The 23241-nt window shown below is 36.1% G+C and overlaps 2 protein-coding genes across 2 annotated transcripts; both read right to left on the bottom strand.

Moving 5' to 3' along the window:
• Nucleotides 1–1104: 1104 nt before the first annotated feature.
• On the bottom strand, nucleotides 1105–6725 carry LOC132106253 (kit ligand-like). The gene is made up of 8 exons (XM_059511889.1): nucleotides 6062–6725; nucleotides 5749–5856; nucleotides 5345–5401; nucleotides 4767–4925; nucleotides 4513–4684; nucleotides 2984–3084; nucleotides 2606–2745; nucleotides 1105–2505 (listed from the first exon to the last, which is right to left on the bottom strand). Exons 1-8 carry the CDS (start codon nucleotides 6083–6085, stop codon nucleotides 2463–2465), a joined length of 804 nt encoding a protein of 267 aa, XP_059367872.1. The 5' UTR covers nucleotides 6086–6725; the 3' UTR covers nucleotides 1105–2462.
• A 983-nt stretch (nucleotides 6726–7708) lies between these two features.
• On the bottom strand, nucleotides 7709–22430 carry LOC132105607 (lipase maturation factor 2-like). The gene is made up of 14 exons (XM_059510850.1): nucleotides 22244–22430; nucleotides 16718–16959; nucleotides 16581–16609; nucleotides 14654–14847; nucleotides 14148–14329; nucleotides 13616–13766; nucleotides 13272–13403; nucleotides 12550–12655; nucleotides 12306–12402; nucleotides 10980–11162; nucleotides 10647–10815; nucleotides 10442–10553; nucleotides 8476–8584; nucleotides 7709–8380 (listed from the first exon to the last, which is right to left on the bottom strand). Exons 1-14 carry the CDS (start codon nucleotides 22335–22337, stop codon nucleotides 8051–8053), a joined length of 2130 nt encoding a protein of 709 aa, XP_059366833.1. The 5' UTR covers nucleotides 22338–22430; the 3' UTR covers nucleotides 7709–8050.
• Nucleotides 22431–23241: the final 811 nt, after the last annotated feature.

The following is a 23241-nucleotide window of genomic DNA, read 5'->3' as shown; positions in this document are numbered from 1 at the left end:
TAAATCACTGCACACTCAGACCTGCTTTATGAGTCAAGAGTTGATGCTAATGACACTGGGAGTCTTTTAGTGTGTGTGTGTGTGTGTGTGTGTGTGTGTGTGTGTGTGTGTCGGAAGCTGAGTCGGCGAGTCAAGAGTGGGCTTTGAGTGAAGTTTGATGGACGACACTCTCTATAGGCCATAAAGAGCGCGTGTCTATCCGCATGAGAGGGCCCTTTGTTACGGTCACTCTGCGGTTGTTAGTAGCTAGGCTGACATTACCGACCTCGTGCGGTTATGAGTTGGCAGTCATGCTTTACGACAACAATTGACAGCGCACGCATTGATGGAGACAATGAGAAAGTTACATTGAGAGAAGCTTGAGATTTCCACTGCCAGCACCTGATTCTGCTCTGGACAGTGTGATGCATAGTGAGTCAATGGTGATTTTCAAGACTGTCTGGGAAGTGCTGGGACAGTGACATAAGTTATTCAAAAATAGCATAAAAGGATATTTTTAGGTTGTATTTTGAGGGAATAGTTGATTTAAAAATGAAAACTGTATCATTTACTCACTTTAATGTTGCTCAGGACTGTAGTGGAACACAAAATGAGACGTTTTGAAGAATGTTTATGCTGCTCTTATAATGTGACAATTAGGGTTGAAAAGGGGTGAAGAAAAAAAAAAGGTTAATTCTCACACTTTAATAGTATTTATAGCTCCTATCAGGCAGTGTGACTATGAGGAATGATTTCCCCAAAACATACGTCAGTCTGCAGCTTTCCCTTTTACTCGCACGCCAGTGATCTTGACTTGATTGATATGACTCAAGGAATTATTCTGAAGCCAAAGGCCAGTTTTGCGCAGAACACATAGAAATTTAAGGTGATATTTACTGAAATTATGGCAGAAGTATTTGAAACCTTAAGTCATATAATGTATGAACTGCATTAGGCTACGTAGAAAATATCAAACCAAGTGGCATCAAAAAACCAAATGCAAAAACAGCTTATCTAATTTTTGCACTAATTTCAGTCAACTGGTTTAAAGTAATTTCATACTTTATAGTTCAGCAGTTTAATTTTTTTTCTCAAATGCGTACAATATGTGAATGGAGGAAAACCATTCTTAGGTCGCTGGGGTATATTTGTAGCAGATTTTCAAGTAGTTGTATCTCGGCCAAATAATGTCCGATCCTAATAAACCATACATCAATGGAAAGTTTTATTCCGCTTTCAGATGATGCATAAATGTAAATTTCGAACAATTGACACTTAAGACTGGTTTTGTGGTCCAGGGTCACACATGTATTATTTTCTAGTTTGAAACCAAAAGTAAAAATTGTGTTTATTTCTTCAAAATAGCCTAAAGGTAACCTGGTTTGATATTTTGTTAAAAATGCATTGAAAACATTAAGTGCAGCTTAAGCATGCAAACACTGTTGTACAGAAAGAAGCAGCATGAACATTGACTAATCTATCTAATCTGAACATTGAAAAATCGATTCTAATCAGTTGGTCTTAATCTCAAGATAATGTTATTGAGTTACAGCGAGCAGGAAAACAAGACACCGGAATGATCAAGAGATGCTAGCAAGTGAGATTGAATTATGGGACATGAGTCATGTTGATGTTACATCTTTACCATGAGAGCTCTTTTCTCATGCTCACTGGGTTTCCCCATGTTGTCACGAAAACAATCAGCTCTTGTTGCGCCGCTGGAGTGTGCAAGTTAATAAAACTGTCGGCAGTCGGGCCGATGACCTGGATTGCAGACCCTCTCAAGATCGATGGAGAAGTTTGGTTCTTCCAGCCAGAATGTGTTTGTTTGAGAAAGACAGAGTTTGAATGTGTTAAAGCTGGATGAAACGAGATACGTCAAATACCTCCTTCTTCAGAAGAACTGGATCTTCTGAGGATCCCATAAGGTTTAGTATTGGTTACCAAATGAGTAGTACATGCCAAAAATCTCTGCATCGTTGTCCAAGCTGTAAATCAAACGTGTTTCAAGACAAGCCCATGCTCTGTTCCAAAGATGTTTTCTGGTGCAAAATAAACCACCGTCCTCATGCAATGGGGCGCTGGCACAAAAAAGCCATTTATCCTCCTCGAGGAGGCCTGCAGGACCAGCAGCGTTCCTCAAAGCCAGCAAGCTGCCGCGGGCATAGCAGCAGACCGACCAATGCGCTCATCAAAGAGCCACACTTCCTGCCGGATGAAATTCTCCCATAGTTTTTAGGATGGCATCCCATAATAACAGACTCTCATTGATTGGTTAAGATGGACACAAGTTGCGATTCGTCTCTTCAGCTTAATTTTTTTTTGTGATGAGCAGGTAAGGCTTGATGAGTAAGTTTAGAACCATCCCATGTATCCCTCCTGGAACAGCCAAAGTAATCCCTTCATTGTCCGCTTCATAAACCCGGAGATTTTCACCACAAAATACTGCCAATTTCCAATGAGTTTCCTCATGCATTTTTAATTTAAACCTCTGTGTCTGCACACCCTAAAGAATCCACACACGCCCTGAAAGGATGCCACATGTTGATGGAAAAAAAGGCTTTGTTAAGTCTTGTTTACTAACTGGTAAACAGACAAAGACATGTTGCAATTAACAGACTTCTACCTGTCCTGTTGGCTGCTAGAGCTGGAATTAGGGAGCCCTCCGCTATGGGGCTCGGTTCTGCTTTCTTCAGCTCCGTCGTGGGGCTCATTCAAACTGACTTCGTGCATTCTTTGCACACAGCCGTTGCTTCTTCTAAATACCTGCGGATAGGTACAGATTGAGATAATTTTGATGAATGACAAGTCCTTTCTATCATAATTAAGTTCACTGCACTGAGACATGCAAAATATGGGTGTTCTCAAAGCAGAGCGCTGTCAATGCAAAAATGCCAAAAATTTCATTGAGCGCCTTCAGGGCTTCCTCACAATTATGATGCAAGCCTCTGCTGCTGGTAAACATGGCTATACTTTGTAAAGGTATATAAGGGTACTAACTTACCATCCTGACAGTGAGGACCAGAACTGCCATGCTAGGGATGATGAGCAGCGCCAAGAGCCCATGAGTCGCTCCGTTCATACCGTTTTGCTGTCTGCTTTTACCTGGCAGAACATAAAAGCACGTTCCCTTCTTAGCTCTTACGTGTACATTACACTAAACAGCATGAAGTATGTGGACAGCCAAATGACACACCCTTTTGTGTTTGTTGAGCATTTCATTTAAAAAGCACTGACATTAATGAGGTGTTTAATCTCCCGAACGGCTTCCATTTTTCTTGGAAGGCTTTCCACTATGTTGGGACATGGCTGCGGGGATTCACTTTCAATTAGACATAAGAGCATCAGAGATTCATTGTTAGTCGCCTCAATATCATTAACAAAATTTTTTTTTTTTTTTTCATTGATACAACGAAGACAAATTTTTTTTATAATGACTATAATTAAGTTATGATGACGATAATATATTTTAATTACTGTTGGCCAAGAGAATATTATATGAAAAGTATAGCACTGCAAGATGGACTGATAATTTTTTTTTTAGAAAAATCTAGATTGTAATCAACCTAGATTAAAATTATCCACTTTAGTGGCGAAAGCTGTAACTGAATTGTGAATGAAAGCTTGTACAATTTTAAACTGTTTGTAATGTTACTGAAATACATACTATACATATGAGATTTACCATGTATTACAAACACAACATAAACGTCATATAACTTGACACGAATGCCACAGAAAACCTAAACTAAGTTACATGCTAATAAGAATATGGTCTTTCTGCATTTAATGCACAATGTATTAAAACATGCACAATGTATAAATAAATCATAAATAATTCATAACACTCTATTGCAATAATGTAGTCATTATAATGTTATTATTTAATGAGCTCAGGTTCTCACAACAAAGACTGTTGATAAAATTAATATTATTTTGAAATGTTTGAATATTGAATTTAGCACTTTCTCAACGTAATATTGACTAAATGTATAGGAAATTAAAAAGAATATATATAATTTTTTATATTTATATATTTAAAGAATACAAGAGAAAGACTGTGAATAAAACTAAAAATGAATACAGTAAGGGGTTGTAGTCTGGGCTTTGTGAAGGCCTGTCAAGTTCAGCCACACCGGGACATTCTCTTGCTGGATCTCCTGCAAATGGTTTCACATGCTTCTCTAGAATGTTATCGCATGCTTAGATAGTGCTACACTCCTGTTTTACAAACAACATATCTACTGATTTAACTGCTATATTGTGTGTTTTGCACACGTGCTCAAATTTTGCATGCATGTGCTCAATCTTTAAGAAATTCATGTGCAGCCCAGATGGAAGCATCCTCCTTGGAACTCTGAAAGACAGCAGTTTTCTGGAGAATTGGTTCTACGTATCCGCGGTTCTTTGATTTTTCATCTTCACATCCGTTCCGCAGAATTATATTTTTTTTTCCAAAAAAGATTCCATCTAGACCTGCTCATGCATCATATACATGAGAGAAAAAAAAATATATATATTTTGCACACTCACCTGGTGTGAAAGGAGGAGCTGGCGGGGTCTTGCAAGGAGGAGGTGTGCAGTCATGAAATTTGCCAAGCGTTGATCCAGCCGCTGTAAGAACCTCTTTAACATGGTTAAAGTAACGTCTAGTCAGCCACTTTCCCCTTCTGTAGTGGCACTCGAATGTTTGCATTGTCACCTCCTAGAGAAGTCAAACAAACCAGAGTGAACCGACAGCCACGACAACGTTTCAAAGAATGCAAATGTAAACGTGAGGATATTACCAGCTCCTCATTGTCCAGAGTGAAACGAAAACCCTCCAGCATTGTTACAAAAATAGAGATGTTTGCTTTATTGGTGGACAAGTTGCCAAACTTTCGGGCCAACGTTTTTAAACTGCTTTCAACGTGATTCAGGTTCACATATAGCCAGCAAGCTCCACCCTTAGATATTAGAAAAGAAAAATGCTTATAGGCGTCGCTTCTGGAACTGTCACAAAACACTTTAATACATAATGTTTTATCTAAAAATGGCACTAAAATGTATTTGGATACTTAAGCCACACTTAAAAATGCAAAAGTATGTGAACTACTGTACACCTGCTAAGGGAACTAACTTTATGCATTCACTAAAATTCCCCAGCAGGTTAAAAAACATTGCAAAAAACAGAAAATGAAGTTAGTTAAAAGATAAGCTTTAGCATCATTGTTGATAATTTGATTGAAATACAAATAAAATTCATACATAAAGTGTGGCTCAAAGTGTGCAAATATGATTTCGGGCCACTGGAAATGTATCCACATGAACAATAGAGCAAACTTAGTCAACCGTATCATCAAATATTGGCATGCATCACACTTACCACATCCTTGGTGATGAAGCTGATAGGTATTCTGTAGTCATTGGGAATATTTTCACTCTGATGGGTTGACAAAACAAGAATTGGTTGGTTGTATACCAGGAAAAAGTCCTGACTAGATAAATATGAAATCTTACTGATTTCCCTGCTGGGAAAAACAGCTAAAACTAGAATGTTTGTTGATCTCCCAGCCTAGCCAAGCTAGTCTAAGCCTGTTAAGACGGTCTCACTGCATGGCTAAACTGGTCTTCAGCTAGTCCAGACCAGATGAAAGCTTTCAGACCGGTTTGAGAGACCAATAAACCATCGCAAACTGGATTTTAACTCTTTGTCCAGTAGGGTTCCACAACAAGTCAATACACAGTAAGCAAGAAAACAATGAATAAAACTAATTTAGCTAAACTTACCAGTGTTTCCAGCGTGGCAACGTCATCTGTTAAAGGGCTTCCAATAACACCTGAGCAGGTCACAAGCCCAGAAAAAAGCAACACTAATACACAAATGCTTTCTCCGATCTATAACGAAAAAGTCTCAATGTAGTTACAGTAATACAGACGGTAAATAACGCGTGCAGTGCCAAGCACCTATCCAGTCTGAAAAAGATCATAGGATACATTCAAATCATTTCATTAGACAACCCCTATAAGGAATGTAAAGTAATCAACGATGGCATTCAACCGCGCATTCGTTTACGCTGTGGGTGTGCGTGCGCGTACTCACCTTAACCTCCCTCATGTGGAACATGGGAATATTAAAAACAAATCAGCCGTGTCTCCTTACTTTCTTCGCTTTCCCTGACAACGGAATGCAGGCATGTTTCCGCCTGTACACCTGACTGCAGATGATCACAGTACGGGCTCGGGATCAGTAGTTTTGGCGTGTCTTTCTTCTTGGGTCCCGATGGAGAGCATGGCGTGCTCAGTGCGCAATTTCGCCCCGCAGCGCTTCTGTGAATTGAATGGGGGCGGATGGACTTGTCCTCTGTGTTTAAGAGGTAGGGCGCTTTGACTCACTTATAATGTGTAAAATAGAGAAAACTATTCAAGGGAACATGGGTGACTCATCCAGACCTCAATCACAAGTGACACATAGGAGTTTCGTATGAATAAATAAATAAATAAATAAATGGTTAAACCAGTCTGAGACTGTTTGCTGGTTTTGGCTGATTTGAGTTGGCCTCCTAGTGCTCCACAGTCTAAAACCAACCAGACCAAATGAAATAAAAAATGACAATTAAACCAGCTGAGAAATGGGCAAAAACCCAAACTTGAAAATAGCCACAAACACCCTGAAACCAACCTGATCAGCCAGAAAATAGCCAACACCTTCTGAATCCAGACCAGATTGACCAACTGTAAAACACCAAAAAGCCCTCTAAAAGCAGACTGACGAGCCGAGAAGTACCCCAAACTCCTGACCAGAAGCAGCTCTGGCTAGTTTCAATAAAACACATCTTGAGATTTTTGGATGGGTTATTCATAATATATCTGACTAAATTTATAGTAACCTAATTAAACACAAATATAATACCAAATAACTACCAGTATTAATACAAATTACCATTAAACTAACACAAAATACACTGCAAACGAAGTCCAAAAATGAACACATCAATCTATTTATCTATCTACACAGACACACGTATACATGCGTTTTTATCACACTGTATATAAATTTAAATATATTTTTTAATAATATAATTTATATTGTTCATAAAAATAAAAAGATTCTGTCAACATTAATTAATTAGGTTTTATGAAATGAGATTATATATATATATATATATATATATATATATATATATACACACACACACACAGTTGTTCATTAACTCATAATGCTTTAATGTTAACACGCTTGGTTGAACTGCACCAAACCTAACTACAAATCTACTTACTGCACACTCTTTTAACTTAAAATAAAGCATTTGGCTTCACAATTAAACATCAATTTGATATAACCCGTTTTAAGTCCGGCATATTTAAAATTCCATTTAGATTTCTAAAATTGTACTTTAATAAATTAAACTCAATTAGCAGTTATGTTTCAACAAACCCAAGTGTGCGGTCACGATGTGTGTGCACTGCCACCTTGTGGCGACTGCTTTTCAACTTTCATTGACTGACAGGTGGATTACGTTTTGACAGAACGGGTGTATTCCATACTTGTTGAGACAATATAGGGTGATGCAAAATTACAATTAAATATCTCGTCCAAAAAACATTCCACCCTTTCACACCATTACAAATAGCCACCTTTTCAACGTTAAATTTTTAAGGTGAATAACATTTTTAATGGTTGATTTCAGTACCTCTAAACAAAAATGCACAAGTTGTATTATTAGTAAAAACAACTGAGGAATAACAGTTTATCAACAACCATTTAATGAGTTAAATATCATGAAAAAAACTCATTTGTGCTTCCGTTGTAATCTTTGGGACATCCACGGTGTATAAAGAAGGGTGTAGCAGGTGACAGCTTAAAAATGGACTCAGTTAACATTCAAAGCCAATTACATAAAGTACTGTGCGTTTGACTGAGTGGTTTCGACACAGAGATAAAACGGTGTAGTGGTTACACACAAATCTGAGGTGTGTGACAGGCAGAAATCAAAGATTTGATCTTAGAGGAAAAAAAAAAAAAACCTGAGAGAGAATCATTTGTCATTGTGTATGGCCAAAGACAAAGGCACAAAGTGACCGCAAGAGCTCATTTTCTCTTTCGGGGGCTCTTGTCCGAGTCCTTATTTTCAATGGAGTCCTTCTTGCCTCCCCGGTTGGACGGAGCTGCTGCTTGGCTTTTCTCGGCCATCTCAGAGGGCTCTTTGGGTTTCCTAGTCTTGAGATCAGCTGAAACTGGTCTAGGTTTTCGGCCCCCTAAGACCCAGGAGAAGATGGCTTTGATGAGGAAGATGCCAACTAAAGTAGCTAACAGTGTTGAAAGCAGGAGGGACCCCGAGAGGCCTTTGACGTGTTCTCGTATGAGGCTCACAGCTTGGGATACAGGTGTGTCAGAGCCGGTCTGAGCTGGGAATTTCTCCTGCAATCAATCAATCAATCAATCATCAAAACTTGATTACCTTTCCCAATGCATGTTACTGGTTTTATTGTGAACTGCGCATATTCCCATTTTACCTTCAGTCCAGCCTCCTCTAAGAGTTTCGTGAGCGTCGGGTCATCGAGGTTCACTATGGGAAAAAACTCCCTTTTGTACTGCCGCCTCCACCAAGCCTGGAGATGGGTCCTTCCAAAATGACACACACAAGCACACTAAATTTGAGAGCAGATTCAGACTGCAGTGCTGTTTCTCTTCTGTTAGTAAGTTTCAGGAACTAACAGGATGACAGAAAGCATGCAATTCTATTTTAGTGTGGGCTTTCATATGATGACCTCACTTTTGTTTCTAAATAACTGTGCAGTGGATGCATTTATATAAGGCAGCTTTTTTCATGTACCACAGCACCATCTGTAAGCTGAAGTATCCCTTCATCCACAGCAAACAAGTCGTATATGAATAAAAAGGAAGAAAAATTATGTTCACTTTGTTACTCTATTGATTATACAGATTTATCATTGAACTGCATTTCATTTAGCATTATTAAAATGACCTATATATATATATATATATATATATATATATATATATATATATATATATATATATATATATATATATATATATATATATATATATATATATATATATATATATATATATATATATATGGCTTTTTTCACAGCAATGTATTAATTATACAGATTTAACATTTACCTGTATATTATTTAGCATTAACTTTAAAACTACAAAAGGAACATACTAATAAAATTACAAAAAAATTGGATTTATAAAAAAAATAAAAAATAAAATAAAAATATATATGTGTGTGTGTTTGTGTGTGTGTATAATGTAATAAAAAATATATTTTTCATTTATGAATATCCCATTTGTTTTTTTCTATTTAATATTAATATGAATTCAGGAGTTATTTTATTAATATATTATACAGATTTATAATTTGCCTGTAAATAATTTAACATTATCATTAAAATTGTAACAAGGATTTACAAAAAAAAGCTAACAAATGGGATATTCATAAATGAAAATTATATATTTTTATTACATTTAATATTAATATAAAGGACTTAATTCAGATTAGTTAATGTATGAATTATACAGATTTAACATTTACCTGTATATAATTTAGCATTAACATTCAAATTATTTAAGTAATTTACTAACAAATGCTAAATAAATGGGATATTAATAAAATATTTTATTATAATTATAATATTAATTCTGATTAATTATTTCACATTTACATTTATTCATTTAGCAGATGCTTTTATCCAAAGCGACTTACAAATGAGGACAATGGAAGCAAATCAAAAACAACAAAAAGAGCAATGATATATAAGTGCTAGAACAAGTCTCAGTTAGCTTAACACAGTACACGCAGAAAGGGCTTTTAAATAATATAATAAATCAAAAGAAAACAGATAGAATAGAAAAAGAATAGACCAAGCTAGTGTTAGAGGTCTTTTATTTTTTATAATAATAATAATAATAATAATAATAATAATAATAGTATAACAAAAGAGAAGAAAATAGAATACAAAAAGATTAGAAAGGTAGGGTGAAATAAAGATGGAAGAGATGTGTTTTAATCCGATTCTTGAAGATGGCTAAGGACTCAGCTGTCTGGATTGAGTTGGGGAGGTCATTCCACCAGGAGGGAACATTTAATTTAAAAGTCTGTAAAAGTGACTTTGTGCTTCTTTGGGATGGCACAATCAAGCGACGTTCACTTGCACAACGCAAGCTTCACACTAATTATACAAATTTAACAGTGAAATAAATTGTTAACTTGGCATAATTAACGGATCAATGGAGTCATTAAAAATTATCTTTACAATAAAAAAAAAAAATTATACATATTATATATATATATATATATATATATATATATATATATATATATATATATATATATATATATAAAAAATGCAATTCACAAAATAAAATGTTAAATCTAAAACCAAAAAAAAAAAGATGCACAATATATAAATGTGAATGAGTGTTAAACGGAGGTATGGTGCTCACTTGTCTTTGGTAGGATCTGTGAAGTGGTAGTTATAAAGCTTGGCTTTGATAAAGACTGGTGGTTTCTTACTGAAGGGGTACTGCGCTTCATCCACCTGAAGCAGACCAACCACTACAGAAAAGAGAAACAAGATTATAGACAATCTTAAACATCATAATCTTGATAAACAATTAAATCGATGTAATCTGATAAATGGCCACTCACCCTCTGGTTTGCCCTGTAGGAGGCGCTGTAAGAGGCCTGTAAACCATGGTCTTGTATCAGCGCCCTCTTGAGCTGCCTGCCACATCAGCCACTCCAGCCGGGGCTGGTGAGGGCCTACTATGGGTGGGACTGCATTCACATTTCCTGGTTTATACATAGGGTTCATTTCCTGCAACAGGACAAGAATACACCAGTCCACCAGTGCGTATAAACTTTAACCTTTCCACTGAATGAAGACTTTGTGGAAACAATGGTTGTGACATTATGAAGGGAGTAAAAAAATAAGTGATTTGGATTGTTGTAGCAGGGCAACCTTTTCCAGTTCCTTCTTACCGTCCAGGTCAGCCCATCATAGCTGCCCTCTAAAATGATCTCAGGCCTGCCCTTAGCAGAGGTCATTCTGTGCTGGATGCCGTATGACCCGACCAGCTGGAACCTCTCTACAGTGCTGTACGCGTCTCGCACTGCAGGTAATACTTTACTGGCTGACATACCAGCCATGGATGTGTATGGAACCTGTGTGGAAACACCAACACACGTGCACACATTTACTTGTATACAAAACCTGGAAAAACTGCCCAAAATTTACCTTTGGTACCTTTAAAATTTAAGTTTGGTGCAATTAATTATGGAGAAAATTATGCATTAAAATTATTAACATTTAATGCACCTGCAGGTCATCTGACATTGGATGCAGTTGCTGCAAGATGATCATGTGATGTGTTCTATTAGAATGCAGTTATATGCTCCTAAAATTCAAGATTTGAGGCAAAAATGCCCCGTTTGGGTTTTTGATTTATATTTAATCATAGGATATAGGCCTAGTCTAGCAATATCTCACGAGCAAGAGTGCAGTTTTTTCCCCAAATATGTGCATGATTGCAAGTGTGATATTGATTTTTATACAACAGTTTAATAAATAAAAAGTTAATAATGCATTTTAGACACAGTATGGTTCGTTTATGCTCAATTTTGCCAACAAAAAGTGTTTCAAACAAAGCCACAGCTGAACTGTTGTGCCTTTCCAAGAAACACAGAGTGGTGTTTTATTACTGAATGAATCCACAGTTTCGAACAAAGCGAGTGAGCTAATGATATAGTGATCCATTCATAAAGACTTGCTTAATTTCTAAAGGAATAAACTGTGAATAAATCAGCTGGATGAATGACTTGCAGGCGTTTTTATTTTTTTATTTAGCGTGTCATTTCATTAAAAAATAAAAATCATTTCAGTATTTCTTTTTAAAAACACAAATGCCTATTCAAAACCCATTAACCTCATAGCATTATTAATGCAATTGTCATGTATTTAATTAGATAAAATAATTTTAATCGCTTGAAAGCTCTACTATTTGACCAGTGCAGTCTATATAGATCAGGTTATATGCTTACGGACAGCAGAGGGCGCTGCATTACTTGTGTGTAAAAAGTGCATGAAACAAATATATTTAAAATGTTATAACAATATAGTTATTTTTAAAGGAAATTGAAACAAATGAATAAATAGAAAGTCTCCAGTGCAATTATGTAATACTTGAGCCTCAGAACAGGTATGCATTATCAATATGACTGGATGAAGCAAACAAGCAAAAAAAAAAAAAAAGAATCAATCAGTTTTTGACACTGCAGTGGCAACCATATGTAGGACATGTAACTCACCACACTGAGGGCAAAGACAGCCGCAGCAGCTGCCGTGATGAGCGCCCACTGAATGAGAGACCAGAGCTTGCTGACAATACCTCGTGTGCACACGCAACTGACAGAGGAAACAGATGGGAGATTTCTTGGCTTGTCTTTTGCACAATGGACTTTGGCAAAATCATAGGCTGAAATTCAAAATCTTTTCTTTTTGTACACCCACGAAAAAGATCAGATTCTCATAACCATTCCCGATAGAGCTTACGTTAGCATGGCAGACACCGCTTCCCAGGTGAACGACAGGACACCAATCCAGATAGTGAGCTCCTGAAAAACCTCCAGAAACGCATTAAATGCCTTTGGAGTGAAATCTGAAAGAAAGTTCAGAAATAAGTGGAGCAGTAATGAAGTAAATAATAAAATAACTAACTGATGTATTTATAGCCATATTTAGATTTTTGTGAAAGAATATGTTGACTGAAACAGAATTAAGTTTCATATCAAGGCACAATAATCACAAAACAACTATAACCACATCAGGTATAGCAGGTTAATCAGATGAATTTTCCAAGAACATTTTGGGTTCATATTTCACCTCAACATCAAAAGAAAATAAATAAGTAGTCCTGCAATAAATATTTTTGCAAATGAATGTTAACAAAATGAATGTATTTTTTTGCACTGTTATATTTTCTGAAACTATCCTAACTAACATTAACAATGCAAAAACAATGTGTCTACATAAAACGTATTATAAATGAAATATTTTATTTTTATATATATGAATAAAAAAAATTTATTCCTCATTTATTTAAGATATCGTTTTGGATTGAAATACGATTTCAACATATCTCTATGAAACTCATAACTTTTACAACAGTTCAATTCTATGTTTGTACTCATATTTATAAATCTGTTCAAAAACTAAAGGAAACATCAGCTCCTTGGCAAATCAGTTTTATATTTCTCATTTGAAGTCTCACTCACTTGTTTCGGATGACAGAGTTTTTTCTTCCCAGTTAATCTTCAGTTTAAAGAGAGAAATAAAACAGTAGAGGATGAACAGGTAGACAGCCAACTCTACCAGCAGCATCAAATAAGAGACCATCTGTGCGCAGCCTGAAAAACACAGTCACACACTAAATAAAAGCTCAGAAGTGTGAACACTAGAGTACACTAGCAGAACAAACTGATTTAATTCACATCTACTTAAATGCTCTTCATTTTTTAAACAGATCTATTGAGCACATTAATTAGATCATTAGTGAAAGTCAGGGACTATTCCACAGAAACGACTGCTCAAAACATAAGTTAGAGATATGTGGTCATACCTCCAGGCTTTTTTTCCTGGCCCTTCTTCTTCTTTGGACCAGTATTGGAGTTGAAATGATCATCGTCCAGTAATGAGAAGCTCAGGGAGATGCTCAGCAGGTTCATAAGGCTGCAGTTACCCGTGAGGATGTAGCAGAGTTGAAGAAACAGCTGACAAAAAGGTTTAAAAGAGGCATAAGTGAAAATGTCTCACAGAACAACAAGACACTTTAATACAAGAATATTCCAGGTTTACACTGTCATATTGTGTACTACTACAGATTTAAGTTACATTACTACAACTACTATTTAAAATCTTTCATAATACACAATTCCATTTAAATATGAATGCTATTTGAGATCTCAAGTTGTTTAAAATGTCCTTTTAGAGGTGGAAATACAGTTCTTCATTCATATTAACCTAAATTTTCACCTTGTAGTAGAGCATTTAAGAAAAAAAAAAAAAAAACCTTCAATTTAGATCCACTCATATTTTCAATAGGAGGGATGTGTATATCATTTAATCCAAGCATGCCAAAACATGTATCAAACCTGAACATAAAAGCCAAACAGTCTCAAACGGCGAATGGGTGCAAAGAACGTCACAAGAGGAACGATGATCTCGCTCTGCAACACAACCGCTGCTCCGAATCTCAGCAGCCAATCAGGAAGCTGATGGCCATACCAGGCCAAAGGAGTGGGGCTCATCTGGTTCTCCAAATGATGACTCAGTGCTGCAAAAAGAGTTTAAAACACTGAGTCAGTTTTTCCCACATAAAGGTGCTGTCTGCATCGCAGTTTGTGGCTATTTTCACCATTACTTCATTCAAATTCAATGAAACATTCACTCTAATAAACATTAGCCCTTTCAGTATTTAAATCCCTAGATTAGCAAAACCTTACACTACTGGATGTTTTATATGATCTATAAATCATTTGGGAAGTGAATTTCCAGCAAAGAGCTGTAGATGATTTCCTCATGAATAAGAGTGGGTGGCATTACAAGCACAAATCTCAACCAATACAGAATGAATAATGTTAAAAATGATTCATTTTACCTGACAGGTCATACCACGCAGGGTCACTGCTGGCCAGCTTGCTCACACCTGTGCAGAAGGTCAGCCGGAAGAACAGCCAGCGGGTCAACCAGAAGCTCACAGGGTCATGATGACGGTAAGAGGAGTGACGCCTCAGCAAACCCAGCGGAGCTACAAGCACAGCCAGAAGCCCAGCCTCCAACAGCAGCTCGTCCCTATGAGAGCATTGGAACCAATCACAATCTACAATTCACCTTGATAAAACGATAACAAGTGTGCGATAAACATTCTAGATCATTTGAAGCATCCAGAAACAAGAAATTCATTTTTCTATTAAGATATTTATTTTAAGGAATTTTGGTCATGATCCGACAATAAAATCAGTTTAAAGGGTTAGTTCACCCAAAAAGGAAAATTAGGCTGCGTTTTACTTACCCCCGAGGCATCCTAGGTGTATATGACTTTCTTCTTTCAGACAAATCCAGCTAGAGTTATATTAAGAATTCTTTGATCTTTCAAGCTCTATCATTGCAGTCAGTGTTTGTTGCACGGATTCAGTCCAAGAGACGTGAAATAAAAAGCGCACTTCCATTAAATTTTTTTCTTTTTTTAAGTGTCTCACATGGCTCCAGGGGGGTGAACAAAGGCCTCCTGTAGCAAATTGATGCAGTTATTTATTTTTGTATTTTTTTTTTTAAGAATAATATCCATATTGAGAACATAATAATCAACTGAATCTAGCTTGCGCTCACAGTTGTAGATGGAAGCAGTTCTGGGGAACTATGGATATTTTTCTTACAAAAACGTATCGATTCTCTACAGGGGGCCTTTGTTCACCCCACGGAGCCGTGTGAGACACTTTTTTTTTGATTGAAGGGCGCTTTTAAGTTCACATCTTTTGGACCGAAGCAATGCAACACCCATTGAGCACCATGAAACAGCTTAAAAGATCAAACAATTCTTAATATAACTCAAGGTGTCAGTAAAACACAGCCTAATTTTCATTATTGGGTGAACTAACCCTTTAAAACCACAATTTAGTTGAATTTATCCAGTGTTAATTTAGTTAACGAAGACGTATCTGAAAAATTTGTTTTTTGTATCTCTTTTATATTTGTCTTATATTCTGCCTCTTTTTCAAAAATGATTAAATAATATAGATATTATACATGAACAATTTGTATAAGCTGTTCCCTTTTCACTACTGTTAAAGGAATATTTCACCCCAAAATAAAATTGTAAACATTTATTCAAGTTTTTCCAAATTCAATCCTTGACTCATATTTCTCATAAGCTCAATTTATTTGGTCTAAAGAGAAATAGTCATTAATTCTTCTGTTTGAAGACTACATATAAAATAACTACCCAAATAAATGTTGGTAACTGCTGCTTCTTGACTAAAAGTTGACAAAAATCCAATTAATTTTGTTGACAAACTATGAAAGACTCAAATGACTAAAATGAGACTAAGACTATTAAGCATTTTCGGCTCAAGATAAAGACTAAGACTAAATCAAAAATTCCCATCAAAATTAACAATGATTTTATCTCTTTGATATTCAGTTAGTAGTGTTTAAGATTGTTGTTTACTGGCCTTTTCTCATATATGGACCGGGTTCTTCAAATATAAGTCAGCTTTTTGGCCATTTAATCATCAATTCCATTAGGAAAGCGAAAGCACAGTTCCCTAACTGATTAGTAATTTCTTAGACTGTAATCACATTTAATGGATAGATGCATAAACTGCAGTTTGAGGTTTGTGGCCAGTTTTCCCTCCCATAAACACTCATATAAACTTTCTGCTGCAGAGAATTAGACTTTCAAATGCCCCAATTACAGCTTCAACAATGATGGACAAATAAACAAGAGGTTATGGTTGTGTCAGTTATACCAAATGTGACGCAGTAGATCAAAATGCAAGTCATACGTGACAAATTATACTACTCACCATTCAGAGCGGAGGAAGTCTCCACCTACCTACAAAAACAAAACACATACTGTAATCAGTCAATTGTTTCCACAGAGGCTACAATGTCATAGGCTTATGAAGAAGCATTTGATAAGTTAGGAGGAGATTACACTGACATTGTAGAGTGAGAAGTAGAGGAACCGCAGGCAGTAGAAGATTAGCATGTCTCTCAGGGGCTCCAGGAGTACGGCGCACAAGGCCAGCGCCACTCCAACTAGGCATGTGAGCTCCAGGACCTGCTGGGGTGCCAGACCCAGAGACGGCCCCAGACCCAGAAGGGACTCCTGCTCCAGCAGGGGGCGCTGCACTTTTGGCATCTGCAGGCGCACAGGGAGAATACCCTCGTCTCCATACAAACCTGTCCAAAGAGACATGAAAAGAAAAGTCTTAGTCAGTTCTGATCGTTCTTAGTGTTATTTCACATGATATAACGGTGCACACTGTTGATCTGTGACCTTGACCTGCTTTATCCTGAAAACATTGTTGTCATTTGACGACTGCGTTATCTTACATTGGCAACATACCTGTATCAAAATGTGATAACATAAATAATTTGGCCTTGAAACAACTTTCTATTTCAATAAAAAGACAAAAACACTGCACAGCCAGTGTTAATTAATTGATTCTCAGTGAGATTTGTAGATGCCTACCTACCTATAGCTTTGAAATTTGTGCTGGAAGTGTATAAATAAAACATGTAATACATGTCATTTATGTAATACTCTTTATCATGACTATACTTGTGAATATAATAATAAATAATTTATTATAACTACACTCATATACATAACATATATATATATATATATATATATATATATAAAAAAGCAAATAATAATACAAATAATTTTTTTAATATATTTATCCAGCAATTTTACTATACCAAATATTTATGTAAACATACTATTTAGCCAAATATCTGTATTATAATTAACATCTATACTCATGTAAAAATGATGATGATAATAATAATAATAATAATAATATTTAGCAAACAATTTTTATTATAGCAACTATATTTATATATATATATATACAATAATAATAACAATAATATTATTTCATCAGGCAAATGTGCGGATTAGAAACACTGCGTCATGCGGCCGGTGCTGATAGACTGCGCTCGAGGTCTGCACACAATAATAAGTTGTTTGCTCAGTGATAGTCTAAGCACAAAGCATCAAGCATCATGTAAACATTCACTCAACACAACACCACAGGCGCACCCTGCCATGACGATGAGCAAAACAACCCAGACCTGTGACTTTTTAATGCCTTGAAACAAGTACAAACAGCCCACATGTCCTAATACCGTTGGATGCAAACAGGTGCACTAAAATACTGCTTTAGGCTACTCGCTAACAGTAAGTGAACGAGACTGATGCACAATACAGAGAGAGAGAGAGAGAGATCAGGAAATACTACTTTACTCTCTTACAGAACGTTGACAAACTGAACTCATTTTAATGTAACTGAACTCATTCTTAAGGTAGATGGCGGTTTGCAAAGATTGCAAAGTTGCATATCCACATTTTTGGCATGCAAGCCACAGCAAGAGTGAGCGTATAGCAGGCTGGTTTGAGTTAGAGAACAGGCCGGGTATTGTGGCAGTGTCAATGTATGACTCAAACTTGATCTTTGAATTACTCCATTTTGGCATGAGACCCAGTTCTGCCACAAGCGTCTCCTCCAGGCACACTGCCTTAGAGGATCATTTCCCACGGGAGGAAAAGAGTCCATGCGTAATCACTGAGAGCCCTGGAGTTTAGCTCTGATTGAGAAACACATTCGCAGGAACTGAAACTTGAAAAATGCCCCTTTTTGTTGAGTGCTGAACATGCACAGTCGGGTGGCAAATAACCCAACTCAGAATATCAAACGGGAAGAGAGCTATTATTCAGTGCACATGACTTCAACACAATTTGCTGGTGGCCAGATTTGGAAATACTCAGCTTTTTGTGATGAACAGACACTTAGCCCTAACCATACTCTTTGAAGTCAGCATGTGATTATTTCCAAAATGATCAACAAAAAGTCTTACACTGACCAATTTTACTATTACATTTACTAAAATAAAGAAATGAATAAGCAGAATCATAATAATTACAAGTAAATAGAAAACTATCGTTTTGGGCAATAAACTGATGCATTGTGTGTGTGTGTATCAATCTATCTATCTATATACACATATATATATATATATATATATATAGGGAGAGGGAGAGAGAGAGAGAGAGTTTATGTATCTATCTATAAATATTATAAAGCCTGTAATAAATTTTATTTTAACAATTTACCCCATATAGAATGACAACATTACTGGGGAATGTTGTCAAAAAAGGTCAATGCGTTTTCATTATTGCCTTTTTTTGTCAAGTACTCCTCGCTGCAGACTGTAGCGCGATGACGTCACGCATGTACGTGACATATGTGTTTACCGCGCATGCGCAGTAACGTATATGTATTGACTAAGTACGATTGTGCGCCGTACTGACTGTCATTAATGCGCATATCCAGGTTCATTCACTTCCGGATGTTCGTAAGGTATGGTGGATATGAGATGTTACTTTTTTTTTCTTCAAAAATTTGCGTTTAAATTGCTTTTAATTGTAAGAATGCTTTGGTCATAATCATAGAGAGTGTCATTGTAAATGTGTGCGATTTCAAACATTTATGACAAGTTTTATGATATAGTATTCGAATGCTGGTCTTATTTCAAAGTCTTATTTCGCCAAAAATGAACCATTAAAGATGTCTTAAAATAGAGCAGAAAGACTTTATTAATGTAAGTAATGCAATTGATGGTTGCATGCATTGCAAAAAATATATAATATTTGTAATCTTTTTCATTAACATTATCAAAAACTAATAGATACTGTAACACATGTATTGTTCATTGTTAGTTCATGTTAATTAATACATTAACTAGAGTTTACCAATGACACCTTATTGTAAAGTGTTACCTCTTAAATTGACTTTCAAACGTCTTAATATGACTTTTTGGGGACATTGTCAGTGAGAAGAAATTCAGAGTACTGTAATTATCTGTTTTTCTTTCTCTGACAGACTGTATAGCCCTCAACTGTAAAATTTTCAAATTGAAAAAAACTTCACACTTTCAGGCCATGCTTTCTTAAGCCAAGCCAACCTAAATTTTGACTTGACAAAATTTATTAATTTAGTTGATGTTAATGCTGGTTATAAATTAAATCTCTTAGGTAGTTTACAGACAAAGAAAATAACACTTTTTCTAACACCATGCTATAATATATTTAAAAATACATTTAAAATATTTTCCTTGTATGGCTCTTCTGCCTTTCTTCAAAATTATTTAATATTGCTTTAGTATTGTTTGTTCTTTTATGTAAATTAGTGTCGTGAACTGGAGTGCTTTGTCTGAACAATACAACCTGAGTTCCGGGCGTCATGTTCTCTGACCCAGTGCATACGGTGAAGTGAGATTTAAAGACTGTCCACCTGGCTGTGTGAGGAGTCGCAGGAGGAGAGTCCTGTGTGGGATTTATTCATTCAAAGAATTTGAGGGCTACTGCTTGGCTTATTGTTTTATCAGTGATGGAGGTGAATTTTTTTCTCGTGTCATGTCTATAGTCTTAATCTATATTTGTATATACACAATTATATTTCTGTTTTGTTCTTTGAAATAAATAAAAAAAGATCACTGTCATCAGTTTGGTTTTTTTGTTGGCACCTTGCATAAAATGGGATGCAGACACTGAAAATATACTGTATGTAGTCAACTGAACTTAAAACTACTTTATTGGCTTAAATGTTTCACATGCAGAATTGCCAAAGCAAAAGAAAAATGTCCAAATTTATAGTTAATAAATAGATAAACAAGAACCATAGCAAAAGAAAGATTAAAATAAGAAAGGCAGTGGCTATTATTAACACTAAGTGTAAATGGCTATATTCTATTTATACTATGTTAAACTAGCAGGATTTTCTGCTATTTATATTAATTATTGCAAATAGTGGCAATTATCTGCACCGCAGTATTGTAGTACATTATAAAACAGTATGCAATAATTACTGAGTGTAAATTATAATTTTAATTCAAATTATTAAATGAATGCCACCATATTAGGACAATAAAGCCCTCCCTCACAACTTTTTGATTATTTCCTTCGTTTTTATTTAAAATAAATGCTTTTCTGATGTGATTTGAAATTTGAAAAGGGAAAAAAAAAAAAAAAAAAAAAGTCAAAAGGCAGATTCGGACCCGGATCGATTGCATCAAATTGTGAACAACACACGTTTTACCATCTGCACTATTAGAGCCGACGACTGTACTTTATCTGTTGTAATTTTGACTAGCTCAATAAAAAATATACTGTGCCATTAACGTGTAATTTGTAATTACAAAAAACACAGTGAAGTAAAGTGCAACAAAATGTTAATATATTGTAAGTAAGATACTACGCAGATATTACAGAATAAACTTTAATTCCGTATAATTTTACCTCAGATGAAACATGGTTAAAAATGGTTGTTTTTCCAGTCTTTGTTTACACCTTAATGTTCTTTAATACATTAACATTTTATTAGAGTTTTCTGTTAAGTATGCGCATTGTTTTAATGCACGCACGACGGAAAACAACTAACTACATCACGCAATGCAAATTACAAGCGCATGCGCGGTAAACACATACGTGACGTACATACGTGACGTCACCGCGCTACAGTCTGCAGCGAGGGGTGTCTCTTTTGTTGTTGGCCTATTCTGGTGCAAACTGCAAATGTTAAATTATTATTTGTATTTATTTAATTTTTTAAAAACGTGTGCCAATGCAGGAATAAACCCACCCTATCTACACCGTGTATGCACGTACAAAGTCAAAGTCACCTTTATTTATATAGCGCTTTAAACAAAATACATTGTTTTCCTAATGAATGTTGTTCAGTGTCAATAATGCAAAAATGATAGTTAAAGGACACGCATATTTATAGAGAAAGAGAGTGTACAAACTTTTACTTGGTAACACATTGCAAACATAGGAGTAACAATGCTTAGAGGTGAGAGCTTATTAAACAGGATGAGGCGCTTCTCTGTACAAACGGGCTGAGTGGAGCTTACTGACACGCTGTGAAAGGTGTTGGTATATGCTGCAGTAGAAAAAGGGAACACTCATCCATACACATGGCATATGCATGGAACATTTTAGGGACAAAAGCTCACAGGCCCCTGAGTGATGACGGGTCACTACAGTGCGCACTCAGCACTAACTGGCGGGGATCCCAGATATCAGCACATGCGGAGGAACTGAAGCAGTGCTGATTTATTCACACGAGCTTGATGTTTTGACTAGTTATCTCATAAATCTCATTTAAAAATATTGAATCCACTGCGCAAAATTCAGCTCGAATAGAGATGCGGTTTGTGCACGAGGTCCTTCAGAAGTTTGAACTGAAAACCGAGAGTGATCCCCGTGACACGATGTTTGCAGGACAACGAGCCATTAGCGCTAACGAATAAATGAACCAAATTAATTGTTTTGTTTTCGCCGACATTCCACAACACAGTTCAAGTTCAAGTGTAAACGCAACCATTCATTAGTGCCGCACCCAAAATGCACCATAGCCGCCAAACATCAATCTGCAAAAAAACAGAGAAACTTCCCTACCTGGTATTTGAACGTAGATGGATGCAAAAGCACACACGTAAACAAGTGCAATGCTCCACAAGAACCATTGTCTGGGCGTTTTTACTTCCCCCATCTTGGCAGCTTGCTGGAGAAATGAGGTGTCACTTTGTTTCGGGTGACTCGAGCGCTGATGCTCATTGGAAAAATGAAGAGGAACCAGAGGGGTGGAGTTTGATTCATTGATGATGGGAAGTCACTTCCGCGAGTCGATTCTTTTGAACAGCTCGTTCGGATCACGCTATCACGTGGTCCCAGGCGTTCCAGCAAAATTCGTCAAAACCAAAACGTTCCAAAAGAGCCCTTTAAATCATACATCTCATTTGCATGTACATTACACTAAAATTAATTCACCGTGGATGTTTTGTATGCGAGTTCACAAAACCAAAAAGAGAGTGAGACTCGAGAACAGATTGGGAAATGAATCATTTTGTGAATCAATTCATTAAAAGATTCGATTTAAAATAATGATTTGTTCACTCGTTTGAATTTGTGGTACATGGGTTTTATTGTTTTATTGTTTTATTTGGATCCCCATTAGCTCCCACTATGGTGGTCGCTAGTCTTCCTGGGGTCCACTGAAATCACAATACAAAAATACAAAATTCAATTAATCAATACATCAATAAAATCTATAAAAACTATACGATATATTAGCTACCATGACACACATTTGAAAGAAGTACAAATTATGCAGTTATCCAAAAAGCACACCTGTAATCTCTGTTTTATTGTTTTCTTAAAAGAAAATGTACTTTTGAGTTCCCTGACGCTGGATGGAAGTGAGTTCCACTCTACAGCCCCTCTGTATGCAATAGTTTTCTTCATAAAATTACATCTTGGACTGGGAGTAATCATTATCTTGTTGCTGACTGAGCGTGTCACATGCTCATGACCATATCCACTAAACAATATTTTTTCTTTTATAAAGTTATATGCTTCATTAGCCATGACCTTGTGCATAAGCAACAAAAGATTAT

This window comes from Carassius carassius, chromosome 26 (genome assembly GCF_963082965.1).
Source record: "Carassius carassius chromosome 26, fCarCar2.1, whole genome shotgun sequence".
In the NCBI taxonomy this organism is placed as follows: domain Eukaryota; kingdom Metazoa; phylum Chordata; class Actinopteri; order Cypriniformes; family Cyprinidae; genus Carassius; species Carassius carassius.
The sequence above is the reverse complement of the archived record's forward strand: the minus strand, read 5'-3'. Positions and strand labels throughout refer to the sequence as shown.